General features: G+C 53.0%; 1 protein-coding gene across 4 annotated transcripts in view; it reads left to right on the top strand.

Annotated features, from left to right (window-relative positions):
- Positions 1-16,213, top strand: part of MYO1B (myosin IB) — a 115,733-nt gene that overhangs the window by 67,430 nt on the left and 32,090 nt on the right. For all 4 annotated transcript variants that reach the window (XM_054723298.1, XM_054723295.1, XM_054723297.1 and 1 more), the window contains exons 13-14: positions 10,313-10,417; positions 12,949-13,011. In XM_054723298.1, coding sequence (XP_054579273.1) covers positions 10,313-10,417; positions 12,949-13,011 — 168 coding nt within the window. The remainder of the gene's footprint in view (positions 1-10,312; positions 10,418-12,948; positions 13,012-16,213) is intronic.

Below are 16,213 nucleotides of genomic sequence, written 5' to 3'. Positions count from 1 at the left end.
AGGCTCCTCAATATCTGGCAATAAGTGTGGGGGAACCCCAAGGTTGTGCTAAGTCTCTGGCTGCCCCTGATTCTGGGCCACTGTCATCTCTCCAAGCCCCTGGCCAGCAGGGGGGCGCCTTCCCAAGTATGTCTGTGTGTTGGGGCGGAGGGGGCCACACTGGGGCTACTATGCATGGCTGCCCGCCTCGAGCTGCCTCCAGGTCACTGCCCTTCAGACCAGTGCCTGCCCCTTAGCAGACTCTGCCAGGGAGCGTGCTGGGCCCTTGGTAAGAGAGAAGAAGGTGCTGTAGCTGGTGTGGCTCAGTGGATAGAGCATCGTCCTGCGGACTGAAGGGTCCCGGGGTCAATTCCGGCGGAGGGCACATTCCTGGGTTGCAGGCTCCATCCCTAGTGTGGGGTGTGCAGGAGGCAGCCAATCAATGAATCTCTCTCATCATTGATGTTTCTGTCTCTCTCCCTCTCCCTTCCTCTCTGAGATCAATAAAAATATATTATTAAAAAGAGAGAGACAGAGAAGAACGTGAGGTCTGTGAGTTTGCAGAATTACCTGAATACCCTGAGAAATCGCTGTGCTGGAATTCATCTCTTTCTAGAAAGACCTCAGGTTATGTCACCAAGCAGGCAGCGAGTCGAGTCCTTCTCTGCGGTTGGCTGGAAAGGACTCCTCACCCGGCACACTGCTGTCGGAACTGAGAGGGTTTCCTGGTCGCACTGGGAACGGAGAGGCAAGAGCTGTACTCAGTGATGTTTCCAAAGTCCAAGAAACGGACTTTACCTTGGTTTTCATTTTGCCCAAAATACAAAGGACCCGATGTATTGATCCTGAAGCCAGTGGGCAGGTGCTTGATGTCGTATCACAGGACAGGGGTTCTTTTATGGGATCACGGGATGGACCTTTGCGTGGCTCCCTCGTTAAGGTGGCCTACGTTCTAAGGGGCTGTGGGAAGCAGACCTCACAGCACTCAGGACTGAGTTCTAGCACACGAGCAGTGCCGACCCTGGGGGCGTGAGGGGTCACTTCTCCAGTCCTTATTCAGAGCCCAGTGGAGCCAGATTCCAGGGGGCAGGGAGCTCGCCGCTGGGCCCTGGTGGCGAGGGTCTGCTGCCGGCTGAGGACACAGCCCGTCTGGTAGGAGAGTCTGTCCAGGAAGCGGATTCTTCTTTTTTTTTTTTAATCCTCACCTGAGGATATGCCTTGTTTGTTTTTATTGATTTTAGAGAGGAAGGAAGACACACACACACACACACACACACACACAGACATGGACGTGAAAGAGAAGCGTCAGTCGGTTGCCTCCCGTACCTGCCCCGACCGGGGACCGAACCCACAACCCTTTGGTGTAAGGAACAATGGTACAGCCCACTGAGCCCCCGGCCAGGGCTGGAGCCCTTTTTCAGAGTGTGTGTGCTGCAGACCCATCCGAACAGAAAGCGGATGTTCCGGGCGGAAGCATCCTGTAACCTGGCCCTGAGTGGAATGCCTGTCAGTGATCCAGGAATGTTCTTCCCTATGGCTCACTCCGTGTCCCTCCGAGCCCATCTCCCTGAACACGGTCCCATCAGCCTTTCTCCCCGCGCTGGGACCCTGTGTGTGGACGCGCGTTGATGGGAATGCCTGCACCTGTCTCTGAATGGCCTTCCTGTCTTCAGCGGGATGCCCGGTCCCATAGCTCAGACCTAGCTGCGTGCTGGGATCCTTGGGGAGCTTCTGGAAATGGAGGTGTCCGGGCTGCACCCCGACCAGTTGATCAGAATCGCGGGGCGTGGCCCCGCAGCAGAATCTACAACGCCCAGGCGATCCTGGGGTGCAGAGCAGGGCCAGCTGCCCGGAAACAGGACTCTCCCGCGTGAACTGTGAATTCCTGGCGTGCGTGCCGGTCTTCGGTGCGGCCTCTGCTCCAAGTTCCCGTGGAAAACACCCAGCCGCTCTGACAGTTCACCTGACCGCACCCTCCTCTGCGGATAGACCACACTCCTCAGGGCAAACAGGGCACAGTTCTGCTCTTTCTAAACAGGAATGTCAGTCCAGGCCAAAGCCAGCCAACCGGTCACGTGTCTGCAGCAAGTCTCACTGTGGGCAGAAAGTCATTGGAGCTGATGTTCCCCCTCCTGGCAGCCCGGGATTGGATTCCCCCAGTTCTCCCAGAGAAGTGACATCTAGTCTTCATGATAACTCACTGTGCTCTCCGTTTGCCCGTCTAAATCTCCTCAGAGCGATCCTCCAAACATCTTGGTTTTGACAACTTCCTTATTTTATAAATAGATTTAGTTTGGGGGAATTCAGAGTAAAGATTTGGTTGGGCACTTCTCCGTGCCCTTTGGTACGGAATTAGCAGGTCTTTTCCCTTCTAAATATATACGTACCCCGACGCCCCCCTCCGCCGTCCTGGGTTCTCTGAAAAACGGGAAGCCGTGAAGGTCAGAGGCCCGGGGCCGTGGCGTGGCGCCAGGGCTGTGGCTTCGGGAGGAGCGTGCAGAGCACGTCAGCGGTGAACCTGAGTGTCCGTGACGCTGTCTGCGTGCGTGGAAATAACCTGAGTTCAGAGAGAAGCCGCCTCCGTCCCGTGAACACCGCCTGCAGGAGGGAGGGTCTGTTAGGACAGCCTGGGCCTCGCTGTACACAGTGGACGGTAAGGCCCCGAAGTTTCTGTTCCGAGTCCTGCCTCGTGACCCCCCGACCGTTCCCACGGACACGGCTTCAGCCGAGCCGGCGGAAGCCTGGCGTGCGCTCGGTCCTTCTCTGAACAGGAGCCGGGCGCTGATGCACGGAAGCACGGGTGCTGACCCGCGGGCTGGCGGCCACGGTCCCGGGCCGCGGGGAGCCGCGCTGCCACGCAGGCCGCGTGGACCTGCCATCAGCCTGGGAAGCGGATTAGTGGAGCGCCGATGCCGGGCGTCGGGCGAAGTGAATTAAAACTCACAGAGGAGCCCTGGCCTGTGTGGCTCAGTGGACAGAGCGTCGGCCTGCGGACTGAGGGTCCCAGGTTCGATTCCGGTCAAGGGCATGTACCTTGGTTGAGGGCACATCCCCAGTAGGGGGCGTGCAGGAGGCAGCTGATTGATGTTTCTTTCTCATCCATGTTTCTAACTCTTTATCCCTCTCCCTTCCTCTCTGTAAAAAAAATCAATAAAATGTATTTTTTAAAAAGCAACTCACAGAGGAGGAAAGCCCAGCTATACATCCCGGGAGAACGTAAGCCCGGTTTTGTGAAGGACGAAGGTTATAATCCAGCCGCTCCAATTCTCCACAGCTCAGTCTGGATGTCCTTAGAACTGAAAACATGGCCTTTGGTCGGTGGGGAATATTTAGAGCATCTCTCTCAAATAACAAATGCCATCCCTTGAGCGAATGAAATGAAACTCAGAGCAACGCTGACCACCTAAAGTGACTCCGCTTTTCCCTAAGCACTTGTCTGGCAGGCCTTCGAACGGACAGGGAGTTTCGAGGGGAAGTTCATGAGCTGCCCGTGTCCTGGAGCCCAGAGGAGGTCCTGGGGGCGGCACACGCCTCTTTTCACACGGGGGAGCTAGCTTCCTTCCGAAGGGGCTGGTCCTTTCGAGTCAGGCATTCCTTTTCCTTTTCTCTCCTCGGAACACCGTCTAAGAGCTGGGGGACCGTCGGCGTCGCCTGGTCAGTTCGTCTCGTGATTCTAGGGTTTCTTTGCTGAACTGTTGTACAAAGAAAAGGGATTCTGGTTACGGGCAACATCTTCTGCTCCAGGTTTCATCATGGTTCTTGTCTCACATTTAAAGCAGAGCCCATCTTAAAATATTGAAGAGCCCCATACCGCTGTTTTGTTCTGTGCTTTTTCCTTCATCCTCACCGAGGATGTTTATTGATTAAAAAAAAAATTATTTTTCTTTTTGAGAGAGAACGAGAGAAACATTGGTTGCCTCCTGTACATGCCCTGAGCAGGGATCGAACCCACAACCTTGTGGTGTACGGGACGGTGCTACAGCCAGCTGAGCCACCCGGCCCAGGCTATGAAACTGTTTTTCCTGGAATTTACCACCTGTGAGTATGTACCTGGAAGAACAATGTTATCCTGTAGTTAAAGGGAAGTTTTCTACAACTTTAGCCAGTCGTTTAATTTTGTAAATGTCTAAAAAGAACACTGTTTATTGTTAAATGTTTTTCTCTTACGTTGAGGATTTTCTTTTTTTAATTTACTTTTTATAAAAAGCAGCTCTTGATTTAGGGCCCATTGCTTGACGTTGCGATTTTAAAAAAATGGATTAAGCACGTTATATTTTTTCAGAGGAACATTATTATCACTGGGACTGCCCCAAGGCTTCCCACCAAGTCCTTCTGCTGGCGCCAACAGCACATTTTACAGCCGGAATACAGCCCAGCGCCTCCAAAACTGCGCTGTTGAGCTCGGAGTCCTATCGCCTCATAGAAACGTGTTGATTTATATGTTACACGAGAGACTTCGTTGTCTGTGAGATGTAGAACCCCCGCCCCACTTGGTACAGCCCCCAGTGGCCCTGAGAGGAGAGCTGAGCGGTAGGAAATGCCAGTTAAATGCTGGAGTCAATTTTGGTCTTTGGGCTCGAATTGCCCTCCTCTTTCCGACACATAATCTTCACCTGCGAGAGCCTCCCAGGCCCCGTCTAAGGACAAGTGACGGAGCTGTCACCTTCACTGCACGTCTCCCTTTCAGCGTTTGCTGTTTGTAAAGGGTACAGGATGGAAACACCTGCCCTAAAGAGTCTAGGAGAACATCAGCCTACTCTGTGACTGCGAAATCTACGGGAACTGGCACATACACGGAGCGGCCAGATGATGAGGATCTCTGAACGCATAATAATCTGGCCACAGTGTGTGTGTGTGTGTGTGTGTGTGTGTGTGTGTGTGTGTGTGTGTATGTATGTATATACATACATTAGAGGCCCTGTGTGTGAATTCCTGCATGGGTGAAGTCTGGCCAGCCTGGCCAGGGGGAGGGGACGTGGGTGTGTGTGTGTGTGTGTGTGTGTGTGTGTGTGTGTATATGTACGTGTGTGTGTGTGTATATATATGTACATGTATGCATTTTAGAGAGAGAGGAAAGGAGAGGGAGAGAGAAACATCAGTGATGAGAGAGAATCATCCATTGGCCGCCTCCTGCACGCCCCACACTGGGGATCGAGCCTGCAACCCGGGCGTGTGCCCTGACTGGGAACTGAACCATGACCTCCTGGTTCATAGGTCGACGCTCAAACACTGAGCCACACCGGCCGGGCCAGGCCAGTGGTTTTGATCCATCTTTAAAAATCATCCCTAGAGGAGCAGCGTTTATAGCTGGCACGTGTGAGGATGACCTTGGTGAAGAGCTCGGCTGAGAGCCTGATGTTCTCTCTGCACGGGGGGGGGGGGGGGGGGTGGACTCACACTCTAGAAGCCTTGAGAGAAGCCCTTTTGGTAGGCGATACATCTGTACGGAGCCCTCCCGCAGCCCACACGGGGTGAGCTCCCTGTGAACGGATGGAGCCCGAGCCCTGGCTGTGGAGCAGACCGCGTGTGTGTGTGTGTGTGTGTGTGTGTGTGTGTGTGTGTGTGAGGGGAGTTGGTTCTGAGCGTCATTCAAGGCGATTGTCTAATGGAAAATTCTGGATGGAGTTGTTTGAAGGTATTCCCAGCAGTTTCAGTTTTGTAGTAATCAGTAATAACGGGGATAAATGCGGGTTGGACAGGGGAGAAAAATTCCATGCGCGGAGCACGGGTAGGAAGCGAGAGGCGGTGAGTCATGCGTGGGCTCGCGCGCCGGCCACTTCCTCCTTTGGGGACTGACTCATGCGGCTGACACGTGGGACACGTGCCCACCGGCTCTGGATTGCTGGCCACCCTCACGGTTCTTTAAAAACCCCAAATGCCTCCAAATACCAGGTTGCTTGGGGCCGCCCTATCCGTGTGAGGTCCCGAGACCCAGCGAGGCTGTCTGCGGGGAACGGGGCATGTGCACCGCCTGTGCGGACGAAGAACCGTTAGACCTGTGCGGGGTTCCGCCCTGAGCTGCCCACGCTGCTCCTTCATTTCCTGCGGATTACAGATCTTTGCAAGTTATTTTTAAGGGTTTCTGAAGCCCCATTTCCCCCCGAATCTGGACAGTGTCCACAACTTACGCTCAGACCACAGGATCCAGGGCCCCTTTCCTTGCCAGAGGTGTGACCGCCGGCGGCCCGTGGCCTGTTCTGGGCGCCGTGAGCTGTGTGTGCAGACACGCAGACACGCAGACACTGCGTGGGAAGGAGCTAGCTGGGTTCTGCCCTGGTGGCTGTGCTGCCGTTTTTGTTCTTGCTCTTTCAGCAGCAGGATAGGTCAGAGAGCCAAGCTTTGGTTCAGCGTCTCCAGAACACTCTTGTGTCACCTTGCTTGTGCTTGGCGGGGAGACACCCGGCTATAGCACAGGGGTGGGTCCCACAGAGGAGGGTGGCACGGGGTGGGGGGGTCGCAGTGCTGGGGGAGGGGAGGACCTGGATCTTGCTGAACGCCTCACCTTTTGGTGACCTGCAGCTGCCCGCCCCTGACTCCGGGCGGATGCCACACACATGCTGTTTTTCCTGGTAATTCAGAATTAGAGGCTTTAGGCTCCGCAGCCTTAGGACTGCAAGCAAATCACGAGGCGTGTCACTACGTCAGTCAAACCCTTTTCGCCCCGAAGAGGTCTCGCCTCGCAGAGCCACTGCTCTGACACACGTGTAGGTCCCGGTCCCGACTCATGCATCATTAGGACACGTGTCTGGATCTAACGTGTTATGCCATCAGGAATATCACCTGGACGGTCAGCCTGCCATCCACACCGCCGAGTAACTGTCCCTGAGTGTTTCCTTCTAGGCGTTGGTTGCACACTAAGCGCTGACTCACGTGTGTATCTGTCCCTTCACACCAGGATGCAGTGAGTATCCCGTGTGCCGTGGGGCCTGTGCATGCCCGGGGGACGCGCTTTCCCGGCAACGAGGCCGTCAGCAGCCGTGTGGGCCGGACAGAGTCCACACAGGGCGCTTAGAGACCGAGGGGAGTCGGTGCGGCTCTGACCGCTCTGCGCGCTGTGCTGTGGCCGTGACGCTGTGCTCTGGGCCCTCATCCGTGTGTGTGTGTGTGTGTGTGTGTGTGTGTGTGTGTGTGTCCCGTAGCCTGTCCCGTCAGGCTGTGCGTGGCCACGTCCTGGGTCTGAACACACTGCGCCCTCCTCCCCAGCACCTGCCATTGGGAGATTTAGCATAAAAAACACAGCCCCACGGGCACAGCCTTACCCAGTTACTAGGGAGGATGTATCCCATGGATTTGTTTTCTAAAAAAATAAAAACCAACATAAAGACCTGCTCACATAAACCGTTAAAATACTGATTTTATCTCTTAAGGTTTTCATTTGTGCTAGTAGCATTCTATAAGGACCTATTTTACCAAACCAAGAAAATCAGACTTTCTCATATATGTAACGTCCTTATACAGGTTATAACAGCAATAATAATCTAATCTAATAATAGACAAATATGCAAATTGACCATACCTCCGACACACCCACAAGCCACGCCCACAAGCCACGCCCGCCAACCAATCAGAGCGAGCATGCAAATTAACCCAAACCAAGATGGCTACAGCCACAGAGAGCAAGGTTTCCTAGGTAACAGAGGAGGCCAAGCTTTCCGCCTGCCATTTCCAGGCCTAAGCCTCCACTCAAGCTACAAAGTTTCAATTATAGAAGGTAAACAAATTCAAACAAATGGCAGCAGAATGGAGCTTGAGAGAGCAGGCCAGGGTTGCCGCCGGCAACAGGGGAAGCAAAGCTTTCCACACACTCTGGCCAGGCCCACCCGCTTAAGGCAACAAAGTTTCAATTATAACCCCAACAGAAATGGCTGCCGGCCTCGGAGGGAGCCCCAGGCTTGGCTCTGCTCCAGGCTACAAAGTTTCAATTGTAGAAGGAAAATAAATTCCAGATACCAGGGCCTCCGCTTGGGTTACCAGGGGGCGTGGCCGGCCTGCAAACCACCACAGGCCCCTCGCTCAGGCTGCCCCACACCCCAAGGGAAACCCCACCTGATCTGGGACGCCCTTCAGGGCAAACCAGCTGGCCCCCACCCCTGTACCAGGCCTCTATCCTATCTAATAAAAGAATAACATGCAGATTGATCATCACTGCAACACACAATATAGCTGCCCCCATGTGGTCAAAGATCCTGCCCCCATGTGGACACAAGATGGCCACCACAAGATGGCCAGCAGGAGAGGGCAGTTGGGAGGCACCCGGCCTGCAAGGGAGGGCAGTTGTGAGGGATCAGCCCTGCAAGGGAGGGCAGTTGAGAGGGACCAGGCCTGCAAGAAAGGGCAGTTGGAGGTGATCAACCCTCCAGGAGAGGGCAGTTAGGAGTGACCAGGCCGGCAGAGGAGGAAAGTTGGGGGCAAACAGGCTGGCAGGGGAGCTGTTAGGCATCAATCAGGCTGGCAGAGAAGTGGTTAGGGGGTGATCAGGCTGGCAGGCAGAAGCAGTTAGGGCCAATCAGGAAGGCAGGCAGGCAAGCAGTTGGGAGCCAGCAGTCCTGGATTGTGAGAGGGATGTCCGACTGCCTGTTTGTGGGATCGGGCCTAAATGGGCAGTCGGACATCCCTCAAGGGGTCTCATATTGGAGAGGGTGCAGGCTGGGCTGAGGGACAACCCCCCTCCGTGCACGAATTTCGTGCACCGGGCCTCTAGTAATAGTAATAATAACACATCTCTACCCGATTGGCTGCAGCTTCTAATCTAAGTGGTTAACCTCTGAGGATGGAGCACCTGGTTTTAAATCTTTATGCGAAGATGGGGACTGGGGACTGCCTTTGTGTCTAAGACTCTGTGTGTTGAAAGTATTGATCTTTATAAACTTCAGGATTAAAAAAAACACCTTTATCCTTGACTACATTTAACATGAAAGGATCAGCCGTGACCGTGTACATGTGTCATCTGTGGTTTCGAGTCCAAAGTCCCTCTGATGAGCTGGCTCGGCCCTGTGGTGAGCCGTCCTCCGCCGACTTCCAGGGAAAGGTGGCCAGCTGCCTGCGCTTTGCATGTGTCCTTTCAATACTTAGGTCCCAGGTGGGGCCACAGTTGAGTCGGAAAGATCAGGTTTCAAAGCACTCTATGACTTCTTCGCTTTTATTGTTTAAGGGGAGATTCGAAGGCCGGAAGTGCCATGGACCCACAGGGAGGGGCGATCAGTTCCGTGGCGTGCAGACCCTCTCAGCTCACTCACTATCCTGGGCCTGGCCCCCCAGGGGGAGAAGAGTCGGGCCGATCCTGGTGGGGTCCCACCATCCTTTGCTCCCAGTGCCACCGTCTCTCTCTCTCTGCAAAGAGGAGGGATAGAGTTGAATCTCACTAGTTTTGTTACCAGAACTACGTCTTCCTGGACCACGTGGTTCCGTGAAGGGTGTCCATTCAACAGACGAGCATTTGTGCCTCCACGATATACCTCCCGGTGGATTGATTGCTCAGAGATGGTTTAGGCGTGGATCACCCACCCGGTTTCACAGGAGATAGCTCTACTAGGAAGGAGAAAGTGCTGAGAGTCATAAGAGTAGTAGCTCTGTGAACCTGCTGTGGAGAGTTTGTTTCTAAGTAGGAGTTGGTTTTGACGTGCTGATTCCCGTGAGTCGTGAGTCGTCTTTCTGTAGGCATGCCGTTCTCTCATTGGCTTATCAGATTCATATGGAGTCCATTCATTGGCTCATCAGATTCATATGGAGTCCATTCATTGGCTCATCAGGTGCATATGGAGTCCATTCATTGGCTCATCAGGTGCATATGGAGTCCATTCATTGGCTCATCAGGTGCATATGGAGTACTTATTAGGTGCGACTTGGAGGTGCTGGGCCTACATTGTGAACAGGGGACGTACAGTTAGAAGTGTACCCTCTCGTGAGACAGATGAACAAGAAACTGATCAGTACATATGCACACACATCTGTACACACAGGGAGGCCTTCTTGAGCTCCCAAGTTACACCTGAGAGCGGAAGGTTGAAAACTTGGGTGACAGATGATAGAGCTGTTTTTTTTTCCTTCTGAATCTTCAGGGGGAAATGTGTTTGTTTATATTCTTTACCGTGTGGGTGCTCCTTTGTCAGCTGAAAATCTCCATCCTTCACGTACTGCCCAGCTTGTGTGTCCTCCGTTCATCCGCTTGCCCCACGCACGTTCTCGCGTGCCTCGGTGTGTGAGCCTCCGTCCCGGAGGCTGTGTGCTGGGCCCCGGTCAGTTCGAGGCCGTGTGTGACGCTGCTCGCGGAGTGAGAGGTTAGAGGTCACGGTTGTGGGAGCGCTGATGGCATGGCTCATTGTTTCCCACACAGGACAACAGCTTTGAGCAGTTCATCATCAATTACTGCAACGAGAAGCTGCAGCAGATCTTCATCGAACTCACTCTGAAAGAAGAGCAGGAGGAGTACGTACGGGAGGTAACGTTGACACACCGTTTTTAAATGACCCTGTTCAGCGGGATACAGATTCTGGATTCAGAAGGCTGCACAGCCATGACCCTACAATCAGCGTCCCCTACGTGCAGCTGCCTGCCGTCTTTTGAACATTTGTTTTGTATGACATCTGGGCCCGCTGGGATTTTTTCTTTTTCCTGCTGTGCTGCTGGTGCGTGGCAAAATGTGTGACACACAGCAGGTGCTCGATAAATACCAGCTTAGCGACTCCCGTCTCCCAGGGTTTTCCTGCAGTGATGGGAGATGGTACTGTGTTCGGGGAAGTCTGAAGTGAAGGGACAAACAGCTGTGGTCCATCCACACAAGGGCGTGCTGCACAGCCCGCCGAAAGGAACCAACCATCGAGACTCACGGTGGCCGGAGCGAATCTCGCACTAGGCTAAGTGAGAGAAGCCAGGCCGAGGCTGCCGATTGCACGATTCTGTTTGTGTGTTGTTCTAGAAAAGGCGAAGCTACAGAGGCCAAGTGATAAGACAGGCCAGTGGCAGCCAGGGGCAGGGGGCAGGGGAGAGTGGGACTGCAGAGCGGGGAGCGCGAGGGGCCTTGGGGGTGACTGTGTGCTACTTGGACGACGCTGTGCATTTGCCAAGACTTAGAGAACCGTCTGTGGAAAAACTCCGTATTGTCGTTCCATCTTGGAAAGCATTGGTTTTCTAAAAATGTATAAGGAAAATAGGTCACATTTGTTGAGTGCTTGCTATAATGCCAGCTATTGTACTAGTGCTATGGAGACGGTCTCACTTAATGACATCCTATAGAATAAGAGAGGAATAAGCTAATTATCCATTACGCCGTGAGGCTTAACGACCCACTGCCTAACGACCAACCGGATCACGGATCTGCAGCAGGGTGGGGCAGCGAACTACAAGCAGGTGGCCGAGAGCTACAGGAGGGTCAGGGCAGCAAGCTATGAAGGGGGGGCAGGGGGCGGAGAGCTACAGGAGGGCGGGGCAGGGGGCGGAGAGCTACAGGAGGGCGGAGAGCTACAGGAGGGCGGGGCAGGGGCGGAGAGCTACAGGGGGGCAGAGAGCTACAGGAGGGTGGGGCAGGGGGCGGAGAGCTACAGGAGGGCGGGGCAGGGGGCGGAGAGCTACAGGAGGGCGGGGCAGGGGCGGAGAGCTACAGGAGGGCGGGGCAGGGGGCGGAGAGCTACAGGAGGGCGGGGCAGGGGGGGGCAGGGGGGGAGAGCTACAGGAGGGTGGGGCAGGGGGCGGAGAGCTACAGGAGGGCGGCAGCGACCTGCTGGCGCATGGATTCATGCACAGGGCTACTAGTTTAAAAATGAGAAGGAATGTTTACAAAGTACTTTTATCCTTAATGGTAAAGCACATACTTGGTTTTTACCCTTTTATTTTTAAAAGTCAATCTTTAAGTATAAAGTTACTTATTTCAAAAAATGAAAGGGAATGATTTTATTGTATTTTTATTTCCTTTTCATTTATTTGCCTTAATATTATAGTACTATTGTAGTACAAGGGTAATGATAGAGTAGGTATTCCTCATTTTTATAGTGTCATTTGAAGTCATTAAGGACGCGGAATTCTCTCTTTTTAAATTTTTATTTCTCAGAATAGACTTTTCTAATGTGATTTTTATCCCCATTGACTTAGTAAAATAACCCATTTCCTTGAAAGCCAAGTCATAAATATTTTCCTTTTAGCATGATCCTGATGCTTTAGAAACTCTTGGACTGGTCTGACACATTTTGCTAACATAAACATCCTAAAAGCCAGATTAATCCGCTTCCTGTCTTTTCATCGTAAAGAGAATGTGAGCGCTTTGATCTGTAGCTTTAAACAGTTTGTACGGATTGCCGAGGACACTTCTGAGCGTGGGTAGGAAGCTGCCCCGCTTGCTGGGTGAATCCATTCTTTCCCTTTGGAAGAAAAATAACTGTTTACAGGATGGGCAGGATGTCAGCAAACAGACGATGCCACGTGGCCTCCGATCGGCCTCTCGGGGCCTGGGGATCGGCTCTTGTGTCTCTCCTGAGGTTGAAGATATTTTCTCTTTGCACCAAACTGTCTTCACACGTGAAGTAAATAGTTCACTGCCGTCCACCGTGGGATTCACTGAAATTAATGTTCCCCAGGGGCTACAAATTAAGAATAGAAAAATGGAGGCCTTAGATTCTTGGGATCGAGTGCTGGCTTCTTTCCGTATAAACACTGCAAACATACACAAAGCAACGTTGATCCAAGGGCCCGTGGAGTCCGTGTTTGGTCGAGGGCCAGGGGGAGGCACGGGAAAGGGCCGCGGCCGGAGAGCGGGACGGGCGGCCGTCTCAGAGCAGGTCCAGGCGTTCGTTTCGATGAGGATGTCAGGGTGGGCCCGGCTGAGGCAGCGTGGGGCCTGGGAGATGGCGTGGGCGGCACTGATGTTACAGGGAACGAGGACACAGGAAGTGAGGGGCAGGCGGCTGGGCAGGGGCGGTGCCCTGGCGGGTGGTGGTGCAGCGTCGTGGGTGGCGTTTGATTTCCCGGTTTGTTTTCCAGGACATAGAATGGACTCACATCGACTACTTCAACAACGCCATCATCTGCGACCTGATAGAGAACGTGAGTGTGCGCAGTGTTCTCCATCTCCGGGGACACAGTTCCCTCTTGCGAGCGGTCTGACTGCCGTCAGTGCTAAGCTGGAGCCTTTCCGTTCTTGGAGCGCTTTTCTCCAGGGAACTGCGGAGTCCGGAGGCTCTGCCACAGCCCTCGGGGGTCGCACGTGGTTCTTGAACGGTGGCCTGGACCACGGGAGATTGTGATGCTCAGCCCGATTCCCTGGGCCCCTCGGAGACCAGCCCTCCCCGGTGCTGGAGCGCAGGCCCGGCTCCTGGGGGTGCGGACCCCGGGCGGAGGAGGCTCGGAGCAGCCGTGCAGGTTTTCGCCGAAGCAAAATAGCCATTTCATTTCTAAAGCTCCAGCGACTCCTTCACCTGCGGTTCGGTGGTTCTTATCACACAGATCATTTCCATGGGGCACGGGAGACAAGGGAGCCCTTGTGCGCTGCTGCTGGGGATGTAAATTGGGGCCGCTGCTATGGAAAACATTGCGGGGCTTCCCTGGAAAATTAAAAATAGAGCAACCATAGGATCCAGCAGTTCCACTTCTGGGTTTGCAGCCAGAGGAAGTGGAGCTGGGGTCTCGGAGAGAGCTCTGCCCTCCCATGTTCGTTGCAGCATTAGCTTCCGTAGCCAAGAGCTGGGAGTAACCTAAGTCTTCCTCTGTGGACGAGTGGTTAAAGGAGGTGTGATGGGAATAAATGTGTGGGTATTGTTCAGCCAGGACCAAGCAGGAAGTCCTGCCACTTACAACAACCGGGATAGACCTTGAGGACATGGTGCTCCGTGAGAGAAGCCAGACCAGGACAGATGCTATAGGATAGCACTCATATCTGGGATCTAAAAAAAGCCACACTCACAGAAACAGGGTGCCGTGGTGGTTGCCAGGATCTGGGGGGGAGGGGAGGGGAAAATGGGAGTTATAAGAGGATTAGGCTCTGGGGAGGCAAAGTACAGCGTGTGGACTGGAGCTAACAATACTGCATTATGTACTTGGAAGTTGCTAAGAGAGTAGGTCTTACGTGTTCTCACCACACAAGGAAATGGTGATTGTTTTGGTGATGGCGACGTTAGCCAACAGCTGTGGCTGTATTGGTCATCATTTTGCAGTGTATGTGTATCAAATCAATAAGCTGTCCACCTTAAACTTTTTTTAAAAAATATATTTTATTGATTTTTTTACAGAGAGGAAGGGAGAGGAATAGAGAGTCAGAAACATCAATGAGAGAGAAACATCGATCAGCTGCCTCCTGCACACCCCCTACTGGGGATGTGCCCGCAACCAAGGTACATGCCCTTGACCGGAATCGAACCTGGGACCCCTCAGTCCGCAGGCCGACGCTCTATCCACTGAGCCAAACCGGTTTCGGCTGTCCACCTTAAACTTGACGTTGTATATGTCAATGACATCTGAAGAAAGCTAGAAAATGTATTTATTAAAGTTTTTTAAAAAGCGTGGTATTCGAAGATAAAGGGACAACCTCAGGAGCTGAGTTGAGGGCCCCGGGAGTGGTTCAGGTGTAAGCCCGCATTGGTTCGGAGCATGTGTCGGCGGGAGATTGCATGTGTGGCTTCACAGGTGGCCACGGCCGTGGCATTTCTCAGGTGACACAGATATGTGTATGTATATGGGGAAAGGCTTGAAGTGTGAGAGATTACTGGATGCTTTTTAGTAAACTTTCCGAATCTAAGATTTTTGTTTTCACATCATGTTATAAACTAGAGGCCCAGTGCACGAAGTTCGTGCACTCGGTGGGGGGTGTCCCTCAGCCCGGCCTGAGCCCTCTCACAGTCCTGGATCCCGCAGGGAGTGGGCCTAAGCCATCAGTCGGACATCCTTAGAGCTTCTGTGTTGGCGGGAGAGGCTCCCACCACCACTGCCGCTGCACTCGCCAGCCATGAGCCCGGCTTCTGGCTGAGCAGCGCTCTCCCTGTGGGAACACACTGACCACCAGGGGGCAACTCCTGCATTGAGCGTCTGCCCCCTGGTGGTCAGTGCACATCATAGCGACCGGTCATTCTGCCATTCGGTCGATTTGCTTATTAGCTTTTTATTATATAGAATGAATTGATTGCAGGACCATGGATGTGTTTGTGAAAACCTGGAAACTCTTGTTTTATGCTTAGGATGACGAACCATCCTGGCCTTGATAGCAAAGTAATTAGAAACAGTCGTGACCTTTATCGTCCTGCAGCCTTCATGTCAGTCGTAGGCGAGAGCCGTGCTCCAGGAATGTGGTTACAGGCATTCCCATGTCCAGCCTGTCCCTTCCTAGTCACCGCTCACAGTCCTTTTAGAAAGCATGTAATTAGCCCGTATTTTTTCTCTCTCAGTCATTCCTGAGAGATGTATTTTTCATGAAACCAAACATTAAAAACAGTATTCTAGCCCTAACCAGTTTGGCTCAGTGGATAGAGCATTGGCCTGCAGACTGAAGGCTTCTGGGTTCGATTCTGGTCAAGAGCATGTACCTTGGTTGCGGGCTCGATCCCCGTGCAGGAGGCAGCTGATGGATGTTTCTCTCTCATCGATGTTTCTAACTCTACCCCCTCCCTTCCTCTCTGTAAAAACCAATCTCTCTATATAAAAGCCTAAGCAATCATTTGACCGTTCGACCGGTAGCTATGACATGCACTGACCACCAGAGGGCAGACACTCAATGCACTGGCATGGAAACATGGAATAGACTGATGAATCTCAGAGGGAAGGGGGAAGGGGGCAGGAGGGAAGAGATTAACCAAAGATCTTATATGCATATTAGAGGCCTGGTGCACAGATTTGTGCACCGGTGGGGTCCCTCGGCCTGGCCTGCGGGGATCGGGCCGAATCCGTGCCCTGGGCCTCCGACATTCCCCAAGGGGTCCCGGATTGCGAGAAGGCGCAGGCCAGGCTGAGGGACCCCACCGGTGCACGGATTTGTAAAATATATTTAAAAAACACCAACAAAACAAAACAAAATAACCAATATTCTAAAGCATCACTAGTTTTCAGTTAAAAAGTGAACTTCGTTTGGAAACCTCTGAACGGTGTTGGAATGTGAACGCCGATATTCTTAAGCAATTCAGAACACTAGTCTGACATGCGGAAAATCGGTGGATTTTTCTAAAAGTTTTTCCCCATAAATTTTGTGACCGAGGTAGTTTTCTGCGTGGAGTTTAACTTTCGGAAGTCATGACTAACACGCTTCCCTTCATAAACATAGCAT

The sequence above is a fragment of the Eptesicus fuscus genome, chromosome 11 (genome assembly GCF_027574615.1).
Source record: "Eptesicus fuscus isolate TK198812 chromosome 11, DD_ASM_mEF_20220401, whole genome shotgun sequence".
NCBI classification, from domain to species: domain Eukaryota; kingdom Metazoa; phylum Chordata; class Mammalia; order Chiroptera; family Vespertilionidae; genus Eptesicus; species Eptesicus fuscus.
The sequence above is the reverse complement of the archived record's forward strand: the minus strand, read 5'-3'. Positions and strand labels throughout refer to the sequence as shown.